Raw genomic sequence first — 15,077 nt, forward strand, 5'->3', positions numbered from 1 at the left:
TAAAGACACAATTTTTTTCAGGAAGAACAGAGCAACTACCTGCAAAAAATTAGAGCAATTCTGTTAGACAACAGCATTTCTTCTCTTTTTTACTGACTATGAACTATCTGCAAGAATGCAATCCCAATCAGTAGATTTTATGTAAATGCGGCTGTTTCGGAGAGGACGGATTGGTTTTGTTTTTAGACACAACACAACTCTCACAGTGTCAGAGCTCAATTTTCCAAGGTTGTCTTCATGCATTCTATAGCAGTCACCAGCCTTTCAAACCAAAATCAAAAAGCAACTGTAGGATGTCACACCCTGTGTCTCCTGCAAAATAGATCTAATTTTCCATTACAAACTGGTGATTGTTCCTGGGCAGGGGGAGGGAGAGAGGGAGGGAGGGAGAGACTAAGAAAGGCAGCTTTTGTACTATCGACCAGATTTTTCTTCTATTTCTACCACTCTCCTTCCTACAATTCTACAAGCTGAACGACAGCCAGATAAATCAACAAAACTATTTTTCACTGAAATATGACAACAAAGCATCTGAGAAGTTTCATAATACAGTTCAATTTCACTATTCAATTACACTGTTAAACACAAGCACATATAACTACCTTTAAGAACTCACCAATTGGTTTAAAATGCACATCTTGAAAGATGCTAAGAGAAATAGCTTTCAGAATGTTGCACTGTAGTACTCAATGAAACAGGAAATGAGGAACAAAGAAAGGAATTTCATAGATTCCAGATGTACTCTAACACCAGCTGGGAAATACAAGCAAGAATCAACTACAGCCTTGTAAAAAGCTACCACTAACTAACTGTTTTCTTCTAGAGCTCTTGAACAAAAGTAAGTAGCTGTAAACAATTTGTAAATAGAAATATTTTTAGAAGGAATTTGAAACAGTAATAAAAATAAACTTCTTACCCTCCCTCCTATTTTTAAGGAGTTTAAAACTCAGTCACTAGTTCATCTGGTTTTTTGAGTTGCTTTTTTTAAACATAAGAAATCTGTATAAACAGTCATAACAGAAGCACAACTGTAAATAAAGTACTTCAAGTTGGCCATTTTCCAATACTTAGAATATTAAAGCTGAATAAAACTCAAAAGCAAGGAAAATTTAAAAAATAATAAAGTTGATTTATACTACATGCCTTCTATGCAACTGGAACTGGATGGAATTTAAATTTGCAAACTGCTATAAAAAAAGTTATCAGTCATTTCAATTTTTTATTCCTATATATATAAATTAAAAAACAAAAAAACAGTCAAACAAAAAGAACAACCAAAACCAAAAACACTCCAGATTAAAAATCTTGGAAATAAAACTCCTTCACAAGTTCCCTTCTGTGCCCTGCGTAACACAACATCTCCAATGTTTCATCTTCCCTTTTTATGAAACACAAACTCAGGCCTTTCAATGCACACTTCTTCTAAATGGATTTTGAAATCTCTTAGTAACAAGTTTAGAGACAAACAGACAAGTATATTTCCTCCCAAAGTCACTGTAACGTATGAGAAGAAAGCTTAAGCATGCATCTTATGGAACACAGATCTGCGTCCTCCTCCTCCCTTCATCACAGAAATAGGTGTTCTTCCCAGCTTCAAGACTTTTCATTCATTTGCTGCACATGGAAGAACTGAGACACTTCACCTATTAGGAGCATATAAAAGCACATTAATATTTATGAAAATTAAGCCTTGCATCAAATGCTACCTGTTCAAACCTACCAGTCATTCTTTAAAAAGCAAAACCCTCTTACCATCACATCATACTAATCCATTCAGTGGCAATGCAGTCACAGCCACACACGCCAACAACAAGGAACAGCAAGATTCAGTTGTTGGGCTAATGAAGGGACTTTCATTTTGCCCCAGTGCTCCCTGAGAGGTAATAACAGGCAAATGCACAAGTGTCTAGCGAAGTAGAAAAAAAATGTAATGCTTCAGAGGTCTGGAATGAAAACTGAACAGCAGAAACATTTATCAGAAGCCTCAGAAGTCTTCAACATTTGTGTTCTTTCCTCAACAGATTTCAAAAATACAGATACACTATATTTTTTTCCCTTTCAGACAGAAGGGAGGAAAAAACCCCAAACAAACCTCAAAGATCTCAAACTTTCCACTGAATATATGAAGTGTTTTACAGTTGGCAATGATCCATTAAAATCTGAGAAAGGAAAATCAGGCAAAAATATTCCAGCTCTTCATAATTTTGAAGCTTTACATTTCATTTTGCAAAACTTTCACCCAGAAAGTCTTCTATAGGAGGAAAACAACATGAGAAGTTCCAGGGAAGTTCCTTTCCCCTTGGTAGAGGTTAGGATGGGAGAGGAAGGAAGTTAGATTTGTTTTGTTTTTACTCCAAAACAAAGCTTTTATTTGGCTCCTAAATTCAGTCATCAGTCCATTACGTTGAAGAAATCAGACACTTCCAAGGAACAAACACTTCATAAGGTTTAGCAAATGTCAGTAAAATCAGAAGGTTAGAATGGGCAACTCCACAATCAGATTAATAAAATATAACCTGCTATTAACTCCAAGCTTGAGTTTTTCCTTGATGTAACCACAAAATACATAAACCTCCAGTACTAGAAAGTTTAAAAGCACAGCATAAAGACTTACTAATGCATATTTTGACTATTAATATAAGCCTTAGGTGACTTGCTCCCAGAAGCATTAATAGTCCACTGGCACACACACATTATTTTTTTTTTACATATCTGGCTGAACATTTGTTGGTCCAATCAATATGAGCAATGCAACTGTCTGATATTTACATCTTTTACAGTATGAAGCCAAGTCTACAAGCCTCTGATTTTATTCTAGGCTTCTTGCTCTCACAAGAGCTAGCTGTAAGATTTATTCTCCAAACACATCCCTTTGCGAAGTGAATTGTAATAACATGAGAGGTATTAAGTACTCCTTAACAATCCAAAGTGGATTTTACCTCATCCTTCCCCCCTCCCCATCCTCCAATAAAAAAAAAAAAATTGCGACATGAGATACTCAAAGACTTAATTTGACTCAGAGAAGTATAATTACTGGCTTTAACAGAATTATTCCTAATTTACACTCCTGTAATGGAGATCAGTGAGAAAGGAAAGAGGGAATTTTAACCTGATTAATACTATCAAAGGTATTTTTGATGCAGTTTTTCAGCTCTATTTTCTAATCTTGGTGTAGGCAACACTGTCCATGAGGTCTTCCTCAAATAGAGCATCACTGCAACAAATGACTTCATATGATAGCAATGTTTGACAACAAAACCACATAAGTAGAAATTTTGATTTGAGGCAGAGAAAGGGGAGAGGGAGTTCTGTCAAGCATAAATATGATAATCAACATTAGATGCCTCAGCTTTAAAAGACAAGTGTGTGATGGATAAATGGGGCAGCATGTGTGATTATTAATTAACACCAACTAAAACACCTAAACTTTCATAAACAGCTAAGGCTCCTGAACTGAGTGTGAGATTCAAGTAGTTCCCCAGCAGAAGGTCAAAGAATATAGATATATCAGTCTGTCAGGTAATCCTCTTGCTGCTCTCACTGGAGTTTCAACATTTGTTCTCCAGGAGCAGCTGCCAAGCTGGTGTGTATTGCAACTAACAAATACATCAAGAAAACCTATAGTAAGGAAAGGGAGTGAACTGAAGAGCACAGAGAGTCAGGCAGTGTCATGATGCTGCCAGTACTCAGACATGAAAGCAAAGGATGCACCTGCTTTCCCTCACGTGCACACTCCCAGTCAAGCTCTTGTCCAGAAACACCTCTGACTACCACTGGAGTGCACAGCTCACTAAAATAGAAGAAAACTAAACCCGAAAAGAAAATTAAGTTGTATTCTTTGGTTCTGCTTTGCAAATTGAACTGGATTTTCTTTTCTGCGAGCAGAGAATCATCAGTCAACAGCAGGTGTGCAAAGAGCACTTCATGGCTGGGAGCAAGATGAGTAGGGAAGGGAAAAGACAAGACCTGCCTTCTCAGCAGCATCAAGGTACTAATTTGGGTGAGCATATCGGGATTTCATGCTTTGGACTGCAGCTACCAAACAGAATCGAAGCAATATGCAAAACATAAAGAACAGCATCAAGCAGAAAAGACACATGAAAACAGAACAGGAGAAGCTAAAACTGGCATCTAACTAACCCAGCAATTTCAGAACTAAAAATCTGGTTTTAACTAATGATAGTGAAATAGTAAAAAAACCCAACAAAACAAAACAAAAACACACCAACAAACCAAACCCAAAAACCATTGATCAGTCTGAAGGGTAATTCAATGCAATGACGTTTTCAAAAGCATTTCCTGGAAAAACAAGAAAGATATGCAGCACTTTTATGCCCTTATGTAAGAAAATTTGGCACTCTGGACACCAAACAATCACTTCCATGAAGAAACAAGAAAACACTTACTTCTCATGAGACACATTAAATACCAGTTTTTTCAAATGAACCAATTCCAGAAGAAGACCAAAAAAACTAACAAGTTTGCTTATTGACATCAGAGGCCCTGAGTAGATTTGTTTAACAGATTCACTCCTGGGAATTTACCTCTACACACTCTAAAAACCAAAACCCATGGGCTTCCACTCATATATGAACCCTTCTCTATTTAAAAGAAAGCAAGGCTATGGAATTTGGTATCAGGCTGGCAGACTCAAACACAAGCATCTTCTATTTCTTCAAAACTACATTCACTGCAGCATTTTCCTCTGCTACCTCTGTTTCCTCCTCTCACTTGCAGAAAACATGGTCTCCATTTTTGCTCCACCATGGCTGTTCTTGACAGTCCATAAACAGCCATTGCACTCTACGTCTAGAAATAGCACTGGTCCCAGACCTTTTCCACTCAGCACACTGAACACAAACTGGTCAGAACACAGCCACCCCCAAATCCAGCAATTTTAAGTAGTGAACCAGCAGTGACAAATCTGCATAATTTATTCTGCACCTTCCATGGCCTGTGAGACTCAAGCCTTAATTAGCATTGCTACAGTCAATCAGTAAGAACATTAAGTTGCCACTTTATTTTACCTATGCAACATCAGTTTAAGCTGTACTTGTTAACTTCTTAATGTGAAGAAAAGATCTTGAGAAGTCTTGAATATATTCAGGGTGAGATGCAAATAGCTTTTCTTTCTTTCTCTCTTTCCTTCTTGGTCCTCTAACTTAGAAACACCAAAAAAAACGTTGTCTTTATAAGAAACACTTCACACTTCCTAAATAATAATTTTCCATATACGTATATATATATATATACACACATTTTTATATAGTGAGAGAGAGAAAGATACCTGGGAAAAATTCTCCAATTCTAAAAATATCTATTCCACAACCTTTTGCCCCATTTAAATGGGAATAAATCCTTTTACAGTATTATGCAATGAACATATTTAGTCGTAATTACTTCTACAAGTAACCACTTAAGACAAGGCACTAAATCCCAGCAGACATTAAAAGGGACATCTTCTCAAGACAAAATGGATTTCCTTGAACAATCTTAATATTATTAGACTTAATGAAGACCTTAAATTTGTCAGGGACAAGATAAGTTTCTTTTTAGCCTGGAAAACACAGAGACATCTCTTAAACATTTACTCTGTACCAAGTTTAACGGTGGAAGCCTGTGAATACCTTCTCTTGGCAACTGACCTGCTTAAATACCAGTAAATTATCACTTAAATAAATACTCTGCCTGACTTCACCCAAGACTCTCAGTTTCACAATTTAACTGCTTTCACAGTGTCTTATACTACATAGCTCTGCATGAATTAGTAAAGAAGGCACACTAAGAGGCAAAGAGATGGCACATCTACAGACCAACCATACTCGTTTGTTAACTGGACATAAACAAGGTCTTACATTTCCTAGAAAATGGGGTGAGTTTAGAACAGGGTAAGCTATGTGTGAAGCACCAACCTACATCACGTAGGAGGCAACTCTTATCACAAATATTTCACTGCTTTGTGATTCTGATCACACTCAGTGCTATCCTTAGATAGCTTATGCTGCTGGAATTCCCGTATTTTAGACTAAGACCTCAACACCTTATAGCCATAAAATGGCCCTTCTGAAAGATGACAAAGGAAAGCTTTAGAAGCTCATGAATGTCTTAAATTGCAACAAGCACTCACCGTGCACAAGTGGATTGTTATTATCTGTCAGGTCAACAGAAAGATGAGCAAAGGGTCCTCCTCATTCTATTATAGCCCTAGTAAACTCTCAGTGTGCAATATCCTCCTGTCCCAATTACTACTTTCCAACTACCAGACAGAACTATAACAAGCTCTACTACTGCTAGAAAAAATACTATTTTAGAACAGAGCCTAATGCCGCTAAGTACTAGATTTCAGGGACATGAAAAGCTTGTTGAAGTGAAAATTCACAAATGAGCTGTTTCTTTGGATTTTTCAAGTATAAACAATTTCACAAAGTAAAATCTAGCAGCAGGTTCTCTGCTAGCCAGCATACAGCTTTCAACAGCAGAAATGTTAAACATGAGCTTTTATTTTTCCAACTGAAAGTTTAATAGTCAATGCCATTTAAGGAGAAAAAAAAGTAGCAATTAAGTATAGCATATTTATTAAATATTAACAGTACAACAAGTCATGTTGTCAAGCAGAAGGACTCTCTTTGTAGTTTTTCCAGCCAATCATCAGCCATAGAGCCTTCTGTTGTTTCCTTTCAGGTTTTGAAACACTGACTCATGGAAATATCAGCACTGCACACTTCCTCAAAGTGACAATCTTATAGGAAGTGTTTGTTTAGTCTTACATGACACATTGTTTTGTTTATGTATAAGGGATTCCGGTAAAATAATTTTTAATTAAGGAAAAAAAAAAAGACATAAGCACAACGGTTTCAGTTATGGGAAGCCAAAATAAATCAATTTCAACTAGACATCCAAACAGCACATTCATTAACACAAGTACTACTTTTTTTCTTTCTACTGTACATTACTTCCTTGCAACATGAGCAGAAGTTGCCGGGCATTAACTTCTTCCAATTCAACTAACCTCAAAAGAAACTGGACAAGAGGTAGAACAGTAACAACTCCTCTTAACACTGGTACCCACATCGACAGAGTTCACATGGCTGCTCCACAACTTCAGCATCTCAATGAGACATCTTTGGGAGATGCCACACCACTGTCAGTTTAACTGAATGAAGCAAACACACAGCTTCCTACAAAGCTCAACTGTTTCAACATTTTCAAAAAAGGAGACAGATGGCTCAAGCTAAATCCAGGCATGATTAGAAATAACACTCCACAGAACATGGAAGCACTTAGGAGATCCAGGACGTAATTACCCACCTAGCTAAATGTGGCTAATTCCATGCAGCCCATCAGTCCCAAAAGAGCAAGTTATATGAGCAGAAGAAAATGCCTTCATTTACCTGCAGCTTCTTGGAAATACAGGACAAGCCAGCCACAGCAGTACATTACATTAGGGCATTCAAACACCTGCAGGCTACAGATGTTTTGCACAGCCAAAAGCCTCCCAACTGCATCCACGTCCTCATTAAGAGAGGCATGCCAGCATGGGTGTCCACTCCATTTGCACTGATTCCTCAGTGCATCAATCCTACGTTTCACCCCTTATTCTAAGGTACACCTGTATATCAGTGTCCCCATTCAAGATTTGTCAGCAGAGGTGCTACAGAGAATGAAACATATTATCAGATCAAGCACAGAATATCTAAAAGTCAGATATCAGTCAGAGCTTGGCTATGAAACAAGCACCCAAAGAACAGAACTGACCATTTCTACAGCACGATAAATCAAAACAAATCAACATGGAGAATTACTTATCTTTTTGCCCTCAATTAACTTTTCTCTTTATTCATTGAAAGATTCAAAGCCTCCTGTCACTAGAAAAGAGAGAAAAGTACAAGATACCCATGAATGGGAAGTGCTAAAAGAAATGTAGTACTGGGAATAGCTGAAGAAACTAGTGTCCCTCCAATGCTCATCATCTTTTCAGTGGTGCCCAGCAACAGGATGAGGAGCAGTGGCCATAAACAGAAACACAGTAAGTTCCACCTCAACATGAAGAACTTCTTTACACTGAGGGTGGCAGAGCACTGGAACAGGCTGTCCAGGAATGTCATGGAGTCTCCCTCTCTGGAGACATTCAGAACCCACTTGGAAACTTGCCTGTATAACCCACGCTAGATGACCCTGCCTTGGCAGGGAGTTTGCAGCAGATGATATCCAGAGATCCCTTCCAACCCTAACAACTCTGTGAGTCTGTGACGTCCCTTCAGATCAGTCACAGGACCTTTTGCAGGGAGCCTACAAGCCTCCATACATAAATTCTAGAAGATTAGGATTGCTTTGCGAGGCCAGCGTAATTAAGAACACTCTCTCAATGCACCCCAGCAGTCCTGACCCTTTATTTTTCTGGCAATCGTCCCAGGAGCGGGTCGCTCCCGCGTTGTGCGCCCCTGAGCAGGAGCGGAGAAGCCGCGGAGCCGCCGCGGCCCCGGCCCGCGCAGCCGGGAGCGCTCGGGCCCGCCCCCTGCCGGGCGGCGGCGGAACGGCGGCCAGCGCGGGCATTGTCCTCCGCATCCTCCGGGAAACCTCCCGCTCCTACCGCTGAGCCCGGCCCCGCTGAGCCGCGGGGCTCCCGGCTTTCCTCTCCCTGTCCAGGCTAAAAACAGCGGGGATCCCTGCTGCTCTTCTACACTGATCAAGTGCTGAGCTCTGATAGGGGTTCCGCTCCATAGCTTTAGTCCGCGACATGAGGAGATTCATCGCAAGACTTTTGCTGCTGTTACTGTTCGATCTCTGCAACAATTCAAAGAAATTCCCACACTCTCGTGACTTCAATCATTCAGGTATAAGATCATCACTGCCCCCTTCTCAGAAAACCCCAACTAATCACACACAAACACCTTAGCCACAAGTCATCATCCTATACGCGAGATACGGTCTTAGTCCTTTTACTAAAAATCACCAGAGAGAAACAACCTGCAATTATCATCACTCACATGGTGTCCCGATTTCTCCCTTGTGAAAAGACCTTTTTTCCTCCCCTCCTCTCTTTGAAAAGAGACAGAGAACAAGTCTCCAACCATACTCTGTAATCTTACTGAATCTCTTTTCTGGATGTATACAAGAGCATAAAAGGAAGACGTTATTTTTAGTTTAGATGATAAAATTTTAACTCTTAAAAACTGCCATCACTAAACTACCTGTTGACAATTAACGAGGAAACGATGCTGGCAATGGTCTCTTTGAAGCGCTAACGCCACTATCCAATAACGAGATTTTCTACGTAATCTCACGTTTCAGTTTGATCTAACACGCCAATCGGTGGCTGCAAATTTACTTCCGAACGAAGGGAAACGCAAAGGGAGATTGTCCAAGAGCTCTATTAGGAAGCCCCACGCCCCGGGCAGCCCCTGCTGTGAGCCCGGCTGAGCTCCGCCGCTCCCCGCAGCCCCGAGCCCCGTCCCGGGAGGAGACCCGCTCCCTCGGCACGCGGGACCGATTGTCTCACGGAAACGAGGGATTTCCCTCCCGGCCGGCACACTCAGAACTCGACCAAGGGAGAGTTTAATCCGCTCGCTGACATCTGTCGCTTACTTTCTAATAACGTGGTTTGGAACTCGCTCAGCAGCCAGAGGAGCGATCCCCCAGGCGCGAGGGGGAGAGCTGTGCGGAGGGCACGGCAGCCCCCGCCCGTCCCCGCACCGAGGGAAGGGCCGAGACAGCGGCTCCTGCACAGCCGCCTCCGGGCCGGCTTCGCCCCGGCCCCGCCGGTGACACACAGAGCTCTGCCTCGGTCACCGCCTGCGAACTTTTAGAACGTAGCTCAGCAACAAAAATTAAAAAGAAAATAAGAAAAGAAAAAAGCACCCTAAAAAGGAAAAAAAAAAATTTAAAAAAACCAAAACACCTACAAACCCCGCGAAATGGGCCGAATATCCCGCACCGCTGGACTCCCGCGGGTGTCACTCGCCCGCCGGGCGCCCCGCGCTGCCCGCCCTGAATGTCCCCCGGCCCCGGCCGCCCCCGCCCGGGCACCGACCCCGCGGAGCCCCGCGGAGCCCCCCCGGCCCCGGGCACGGCCCGCCGCGCCGCCCCAGCGGGGCACAGAGCAGCGCCAGGGGCGCTCGGCACCTCGGGGCGCTCCGCTCCGGCGGGGCTCCCTGCCCACTGCCCCGCGCGCTCACCGATTTTAATCCTGACGCTCTGGAAGACCCGCAGCCCCTCTTCCTCCACCGCCATGGTGCTGCCGCCGCCGCCGCGCCTGACGCTCAGCAGTGCTGGAGCCCCGCCGCCGCGGAGGCGCGGGGAGCGGGCAGGAGGAGGCAGGCGAGATGCTCCGCCAGACAGGAAGGAGGGAAGGCGGCCGGAGGGCTCGGGACGCGCGGCGAGAGAGCGGGCTGGAGCGAGCGAGGCTCGGAGCGGCCGCACCGCGCAGCCCAGCGCAGCGCCCGCCTCTCCCCCCGCGGGCCCGCGGCGCCCGCCCCAGCGCCGCCCCCTCATTGGCCGGCGGGGCGGCGGCCGCGGCGCTCATTGGCCCGCTGCCCGCCGGGGCGGGGGGAGCGCGCGGGGGGAGCGCGGCAACAGCTGGAGCGCGGCCGCCCCCCGCAGCCCGGGCCCGCCGGGACCCCCGCGGGCAGCGCCAGCGGTGACCAGCTCCGGGGCCCCGCTCCAGGGCCCGCCCGGCCGGAACAGCCGCCGGGAACAGCCCTTGGCGTCACGGCCAGAGGGAGGGAGGGATGTGCGACTCCTCTTTCCCACACAGCCATAAAGAGAGGGCTCTAGCGATGCCCCGGGTTGAAAGCCATTCATTAGTGAGGAAAAGAAGACCCGTGTTAAATAAACAAACCCGTTTGGGCGCTGGGAGCAGGCCAGTCTGTCTCCTGGCTCCATTTGATCGGTGGCAAAGCTGGCTCTACCTGATTGCACAGAGAGAGCAGGGGAATTCAGATTTCAGGCTTGCATGATTGCACATTAAACAGCAAGAAATAGGACCTGTGTCAGTGTTCAGTGCCAAACTTTGGGTCTTGTAAAGTCAGTAATTGGAATACACCTTTCCTAAAGGTCTGGCAACAGCAAAGCACAAAGTTTAGTGGAGGTCTACAGACTACATTGTTTCAAAAAGTAAAAAAAAATCAAACTACCTTTGTTGCAGTCACAATCCCCCTAAAGAGGCTCGGAGCATCCCTATGCAGAACAGTCCAGCACGTCTGATAAGCACAACAAAATGCCCTTTCTCAAGCCTGCAAACAAACAAACAAAATAAAATTAAATAGTTTCCTGTTCTAGCTCTAATTTCAGGAGTGAGAAAAAGGCAAGCTCAATGAGGACAATCTATACATATATTTAAAAGCTAGAAGGACCGCAAGAAATCAGAAGGCAAATCAATCCCATGCAGTATGAAGTCTGTACCAAGAGGTGCATGCAAACCTGACAAAAACAGTTGAGCAATCCATTATTACTTGAATCATGGAAGGTATAACATGTAATAAATGCCCTTTATTAAAAAAAAAAATAAAATAAAAGGTGAGATATTGAAATAGAGAAGAGCAAATGAAAAGCTTGTAGGAAAGCCTGTGGCATCTGAGTTTTCCCATACAGGTATGGGCCTAACTGAAGGAAACTGGCAAGCTCACAGCCAAAAAAGGAAGCAGTGAGTTCTTAAGGAGCTGCCTGACTTACTGTGTCTTCCTTGTCTGCATAGCCAAGTGACATATGTAATTTGATAAAAATATTTTTACAGCACAGGACTCTAAAGAGATTTTATAAAGTACAGGCTTCCATTTACCAACATCCATGCCGTCATTCCTTCTTCCTCACTGTAATATGCCCAATGTCCTGTAACCTCATTATACCCATTCCACCATGTGCCATCCTTTTATAATGCTCTCAGCAACACTTCAGCTCCTCTGCACGCTGGTCCTTCACATCCTCCATGATACCTTCAGTGCTCCCTGCCCTAATAACCTTTAGCATTTTCTGCACCATAACCCAAACTCTGATTGTCACAATACTTCTGATTCCCCTATTTTTTCCCACCTTCCAGCTGAACAAGAGGCAACACAGCAGTCTGAACAGAAACTACAAAAATGCTGATCAAAGAGTTTGCATTTTAAGCAGGACATTGTCTCAGACTTGCTAACCTGATGTTGCCTCTTAGATGCTGGATATGACAAACAAACAATTTTGGGGTATACATATCTGTTTTAACACTCTGTGCATGCTCAGATATAAAAAAGAATATACGAAGTCTGTTGCTTTTGTTACTTCACCACCACACATGCACACTCCTTGAACATATTAGTACAAAATAAATACAAGCCCACTGGGCCACCTCACTGAAGAAAAACGGCAAGCAACTGTTACACACAATGCTGTATACAGGCACAAACAAAGAATTACAGCTATATGGAAGTAATGCTTATATAATAGGCTAATGTTTAGCTATAAGCAAATGTAAATGTATCCTGTGCTTAGGATCTTTATAAACCTTCCTCAAAAGCATCAGGGAGAAACCTGCTTCCACGCTTCAAATAGTAGGGACATCTTGAATAAAATATTTTATTTCTGTGTTTGCCTTTGCTACATAAGGATTTCAGCTGGCCTTGTTTTTCTCTTGGAAGCTTTTCTTATCTACAGAAAGTTGACCCCAAAATAGTCATTAAAAAAATATTAAAAAATCAATTTTTCAATTCTCTTCCCAGCACTTACTGCTGCAAGAGTTGTTCTCAGCAGATACTGAACAGACTATCCTTCCCAATTTGCCATTGTGTTCTTTTCAGACAGTTATGGCACTTCTATCTATACCCTTTATGCCTAGGAAATGAAAGACTATATCTACCTATAATACAGTCATTGTATGTTCACAAAAATCAAGCTATACATAAATTCCCCACCCCTTTATGTGCACCCAAATTTGCAGTCAAAGCCCACTACCTTAAATCTAATGTCATTTGACCCAGCATAAATTCACCTTATAATCTAAGGTGCTGATTTTCTCCCACACCCTAACCTCAGGTGTTACTTGCAACCTCTCCCTGTGCTAACGCTGGTCTCACAAGGATGTGTGGTGTAGCACATTTGTTGGGTAAAAAAAAAAAAATACACTGTCGTGATTCCCATTTGTATATTTTGAAAAACAAAAGTCTCATAAGCCATGGCACTTGTAAATTCTTTACCCACGATCATAAGCAACCTGATGAGAAAGCATCTCAGTCCCAAGGCGTGGTCAGGGCACATTGGCATGCTGGGCAGCTTTAGTAACACATACCTGCCCATGGCTGCACTTCCAGGCTATTTTTCAGGATAGTCTAGCTTTGCCAAGAGTGCAGATATGTCGAGGAAAACTATGGCAAAATTTAACCATAATCCCAGATTTTCCTGTGAAATGTGGTGAAGCAAGACCAACTTCCACACTTAAGCATGACAGAAACTACTAAGATGCCTACAGAATCAATTAACAACAATTGGAACAGACCAACATTGAAAAACACACAAAAAATTAGTAAATAAAAAACCAGTGTATAGCAAGAAAAAATAGGGGGGGAAAGCTGGCACCTTCTTATACATTTTGCCATGGAATAAATTAATATTCCTCACATGAAAATCTCTAAATGGCTGCTTGCAGCTCTCTGTGCTGCCCAGCTATGCTTCTGGTTTCCCACCAGATCTTTTCTGCTGAAGCTCTTTGTCAGTGCTTTTGCATGTGGTAGTTTATTTTCTGTCGGATCTTATTTTCTTGACACACTGCTGAAAGCTTGTTGCTTCCTCTATAATAAACTTGTCTCCAAATGTTATACAGTCCAACAATGTAAATGCAAGCACTGTTTCAAAATTCACATGAATATATATCTTTAAGGATGTTAAACACAGTATAAAACCAGCCAAAGAGGTGTGTGCTGCTTTTTCAATTTCTTCATTGCTGGAATGAAACCTCAGCAGCAGCATCACATATGTAATGTGTATATTACACATAAGATGTGCAGGCAACATGAGGTGTGCAGCTGCAGCAGCCTGATCAAAAAAATCTAGGCAAAGTGAAATACTGCTTTTTAAGATGTGGATGAGTCTGTTAGTGACAATGTCTATCCCAACTTTCTTCATCCAAGCCATATGGGTTTATATTATCAGCTCTTCAGAGGATTCTTGAATCTAAATTAGACTACAAAGAAGGTCATTTTCTGTGACTCATTTGTGCCAAGCAAGGAAATCATTTCCTCTCTTGATCTACATGATAGCTTTCTCTTGGGAGGAAACAGAATATAAGAAGCTCTCTAATCTCCTTTTGCATTATGCAAGAAACTAACAAAATATGAACCTTCTATCCCCAGGGTAGCACAAAGCTGCTACCTATATTTATGTGAAGGAACAACATATTTAAGACAAATCTAAGGAAATATCACTGTTATAAAAAGCAAGACTATGATCTGATGACTGAGATACTGTAAGTGAATTATAGGAAGACATAGACAGTTTTAACTAATAATATCTGTAGCAGGCCTAAAGGCAGCTACTCTCCATGTAGAGATGCTGCATGATATGACAACTACGCTGACTAGGGTGACCCTACAAATATTTTTCCCTGGTAAAGTGAGCGGAGAAGCAAAGAAGTCTTTGTTAGAACCTCTGCATTCTGTTCTCTGCCTGAGTGGTAAATCCAGACCTTGCAGTGATACCTCTCACAGGAAGACAGCAAAAGTCGCTGGGTATTTTTGCTCCTGAAGTCCTAGAACCAATCAGCTGGTCAGGAAAAGGCTGCAGTCCTTTTCCTCACTCTCCATGCATAGTGAGATATGGCAGAAATATACTATGCAAGTAGGAAATTAAGACTGAGTCTGTGATTACCTGTGTCTCCCCAGGCTAAGAGTTCACATCTGATGTAGCTACAGAGGAATGATGAAACAGTAGTGAAATTGCTTGTATGATTAGTCTGGCAGAAAAACACTCTGGCCATTACATTAGATAAAAGAAGAAAAGAAAGAGAATGATGGCAAGAAGAAACATTTAATTAGCAAAATGTTAGCAACTGTGACAAGAAAGCACAGATTTCACAATAATACAGAAGTGACAAAATTTAATTAAAGGAGAAG

General features: G+C 42.3%; 1 protein-coding gene across 2 annotated transcripts in view; it reads right to left on the reverse strand.

Annotated features, from left to right (window-relative positions):
- The window catches only part of RASA3 (RAS p21 protein activator 3), a 171,438-nt gene that overhangs the window by 119,869 nt on the left and 36,492 nt on the right, over positions 1 to 15,077 (reverse strand). The window contains exon 1 of one of the 2 annotated variants that reach the window (XM_083854657.1): positions 10,176 to 10,271. The exons of the other annotated variant lie outside the window; for it this stretch is intronic. Coding sequence (XP_083710783.1) covers positions 10,176 to 10,230 — 55 coding nt within the window. The 5' untranslated portion in view covers positions 10,231 to 10,271. Of the gene's footprint in view, positions 1 to 10,175; positions 10,272 to 15,077 lie in introns of those variants that run through there. 2 annotated transcript variants of the gene reach the window in all.

This window comes from Zosterops lateralis (genome assembly GCF_965231275.1).
Source record: "Zosterops lateralis genome assembly, chromosome: 2".
NCBI lineage: Eukaryota > Metazoa > Chordata > Aves > Passeriformes > Zosteropidae > Zosterops > Zosterops lateralis.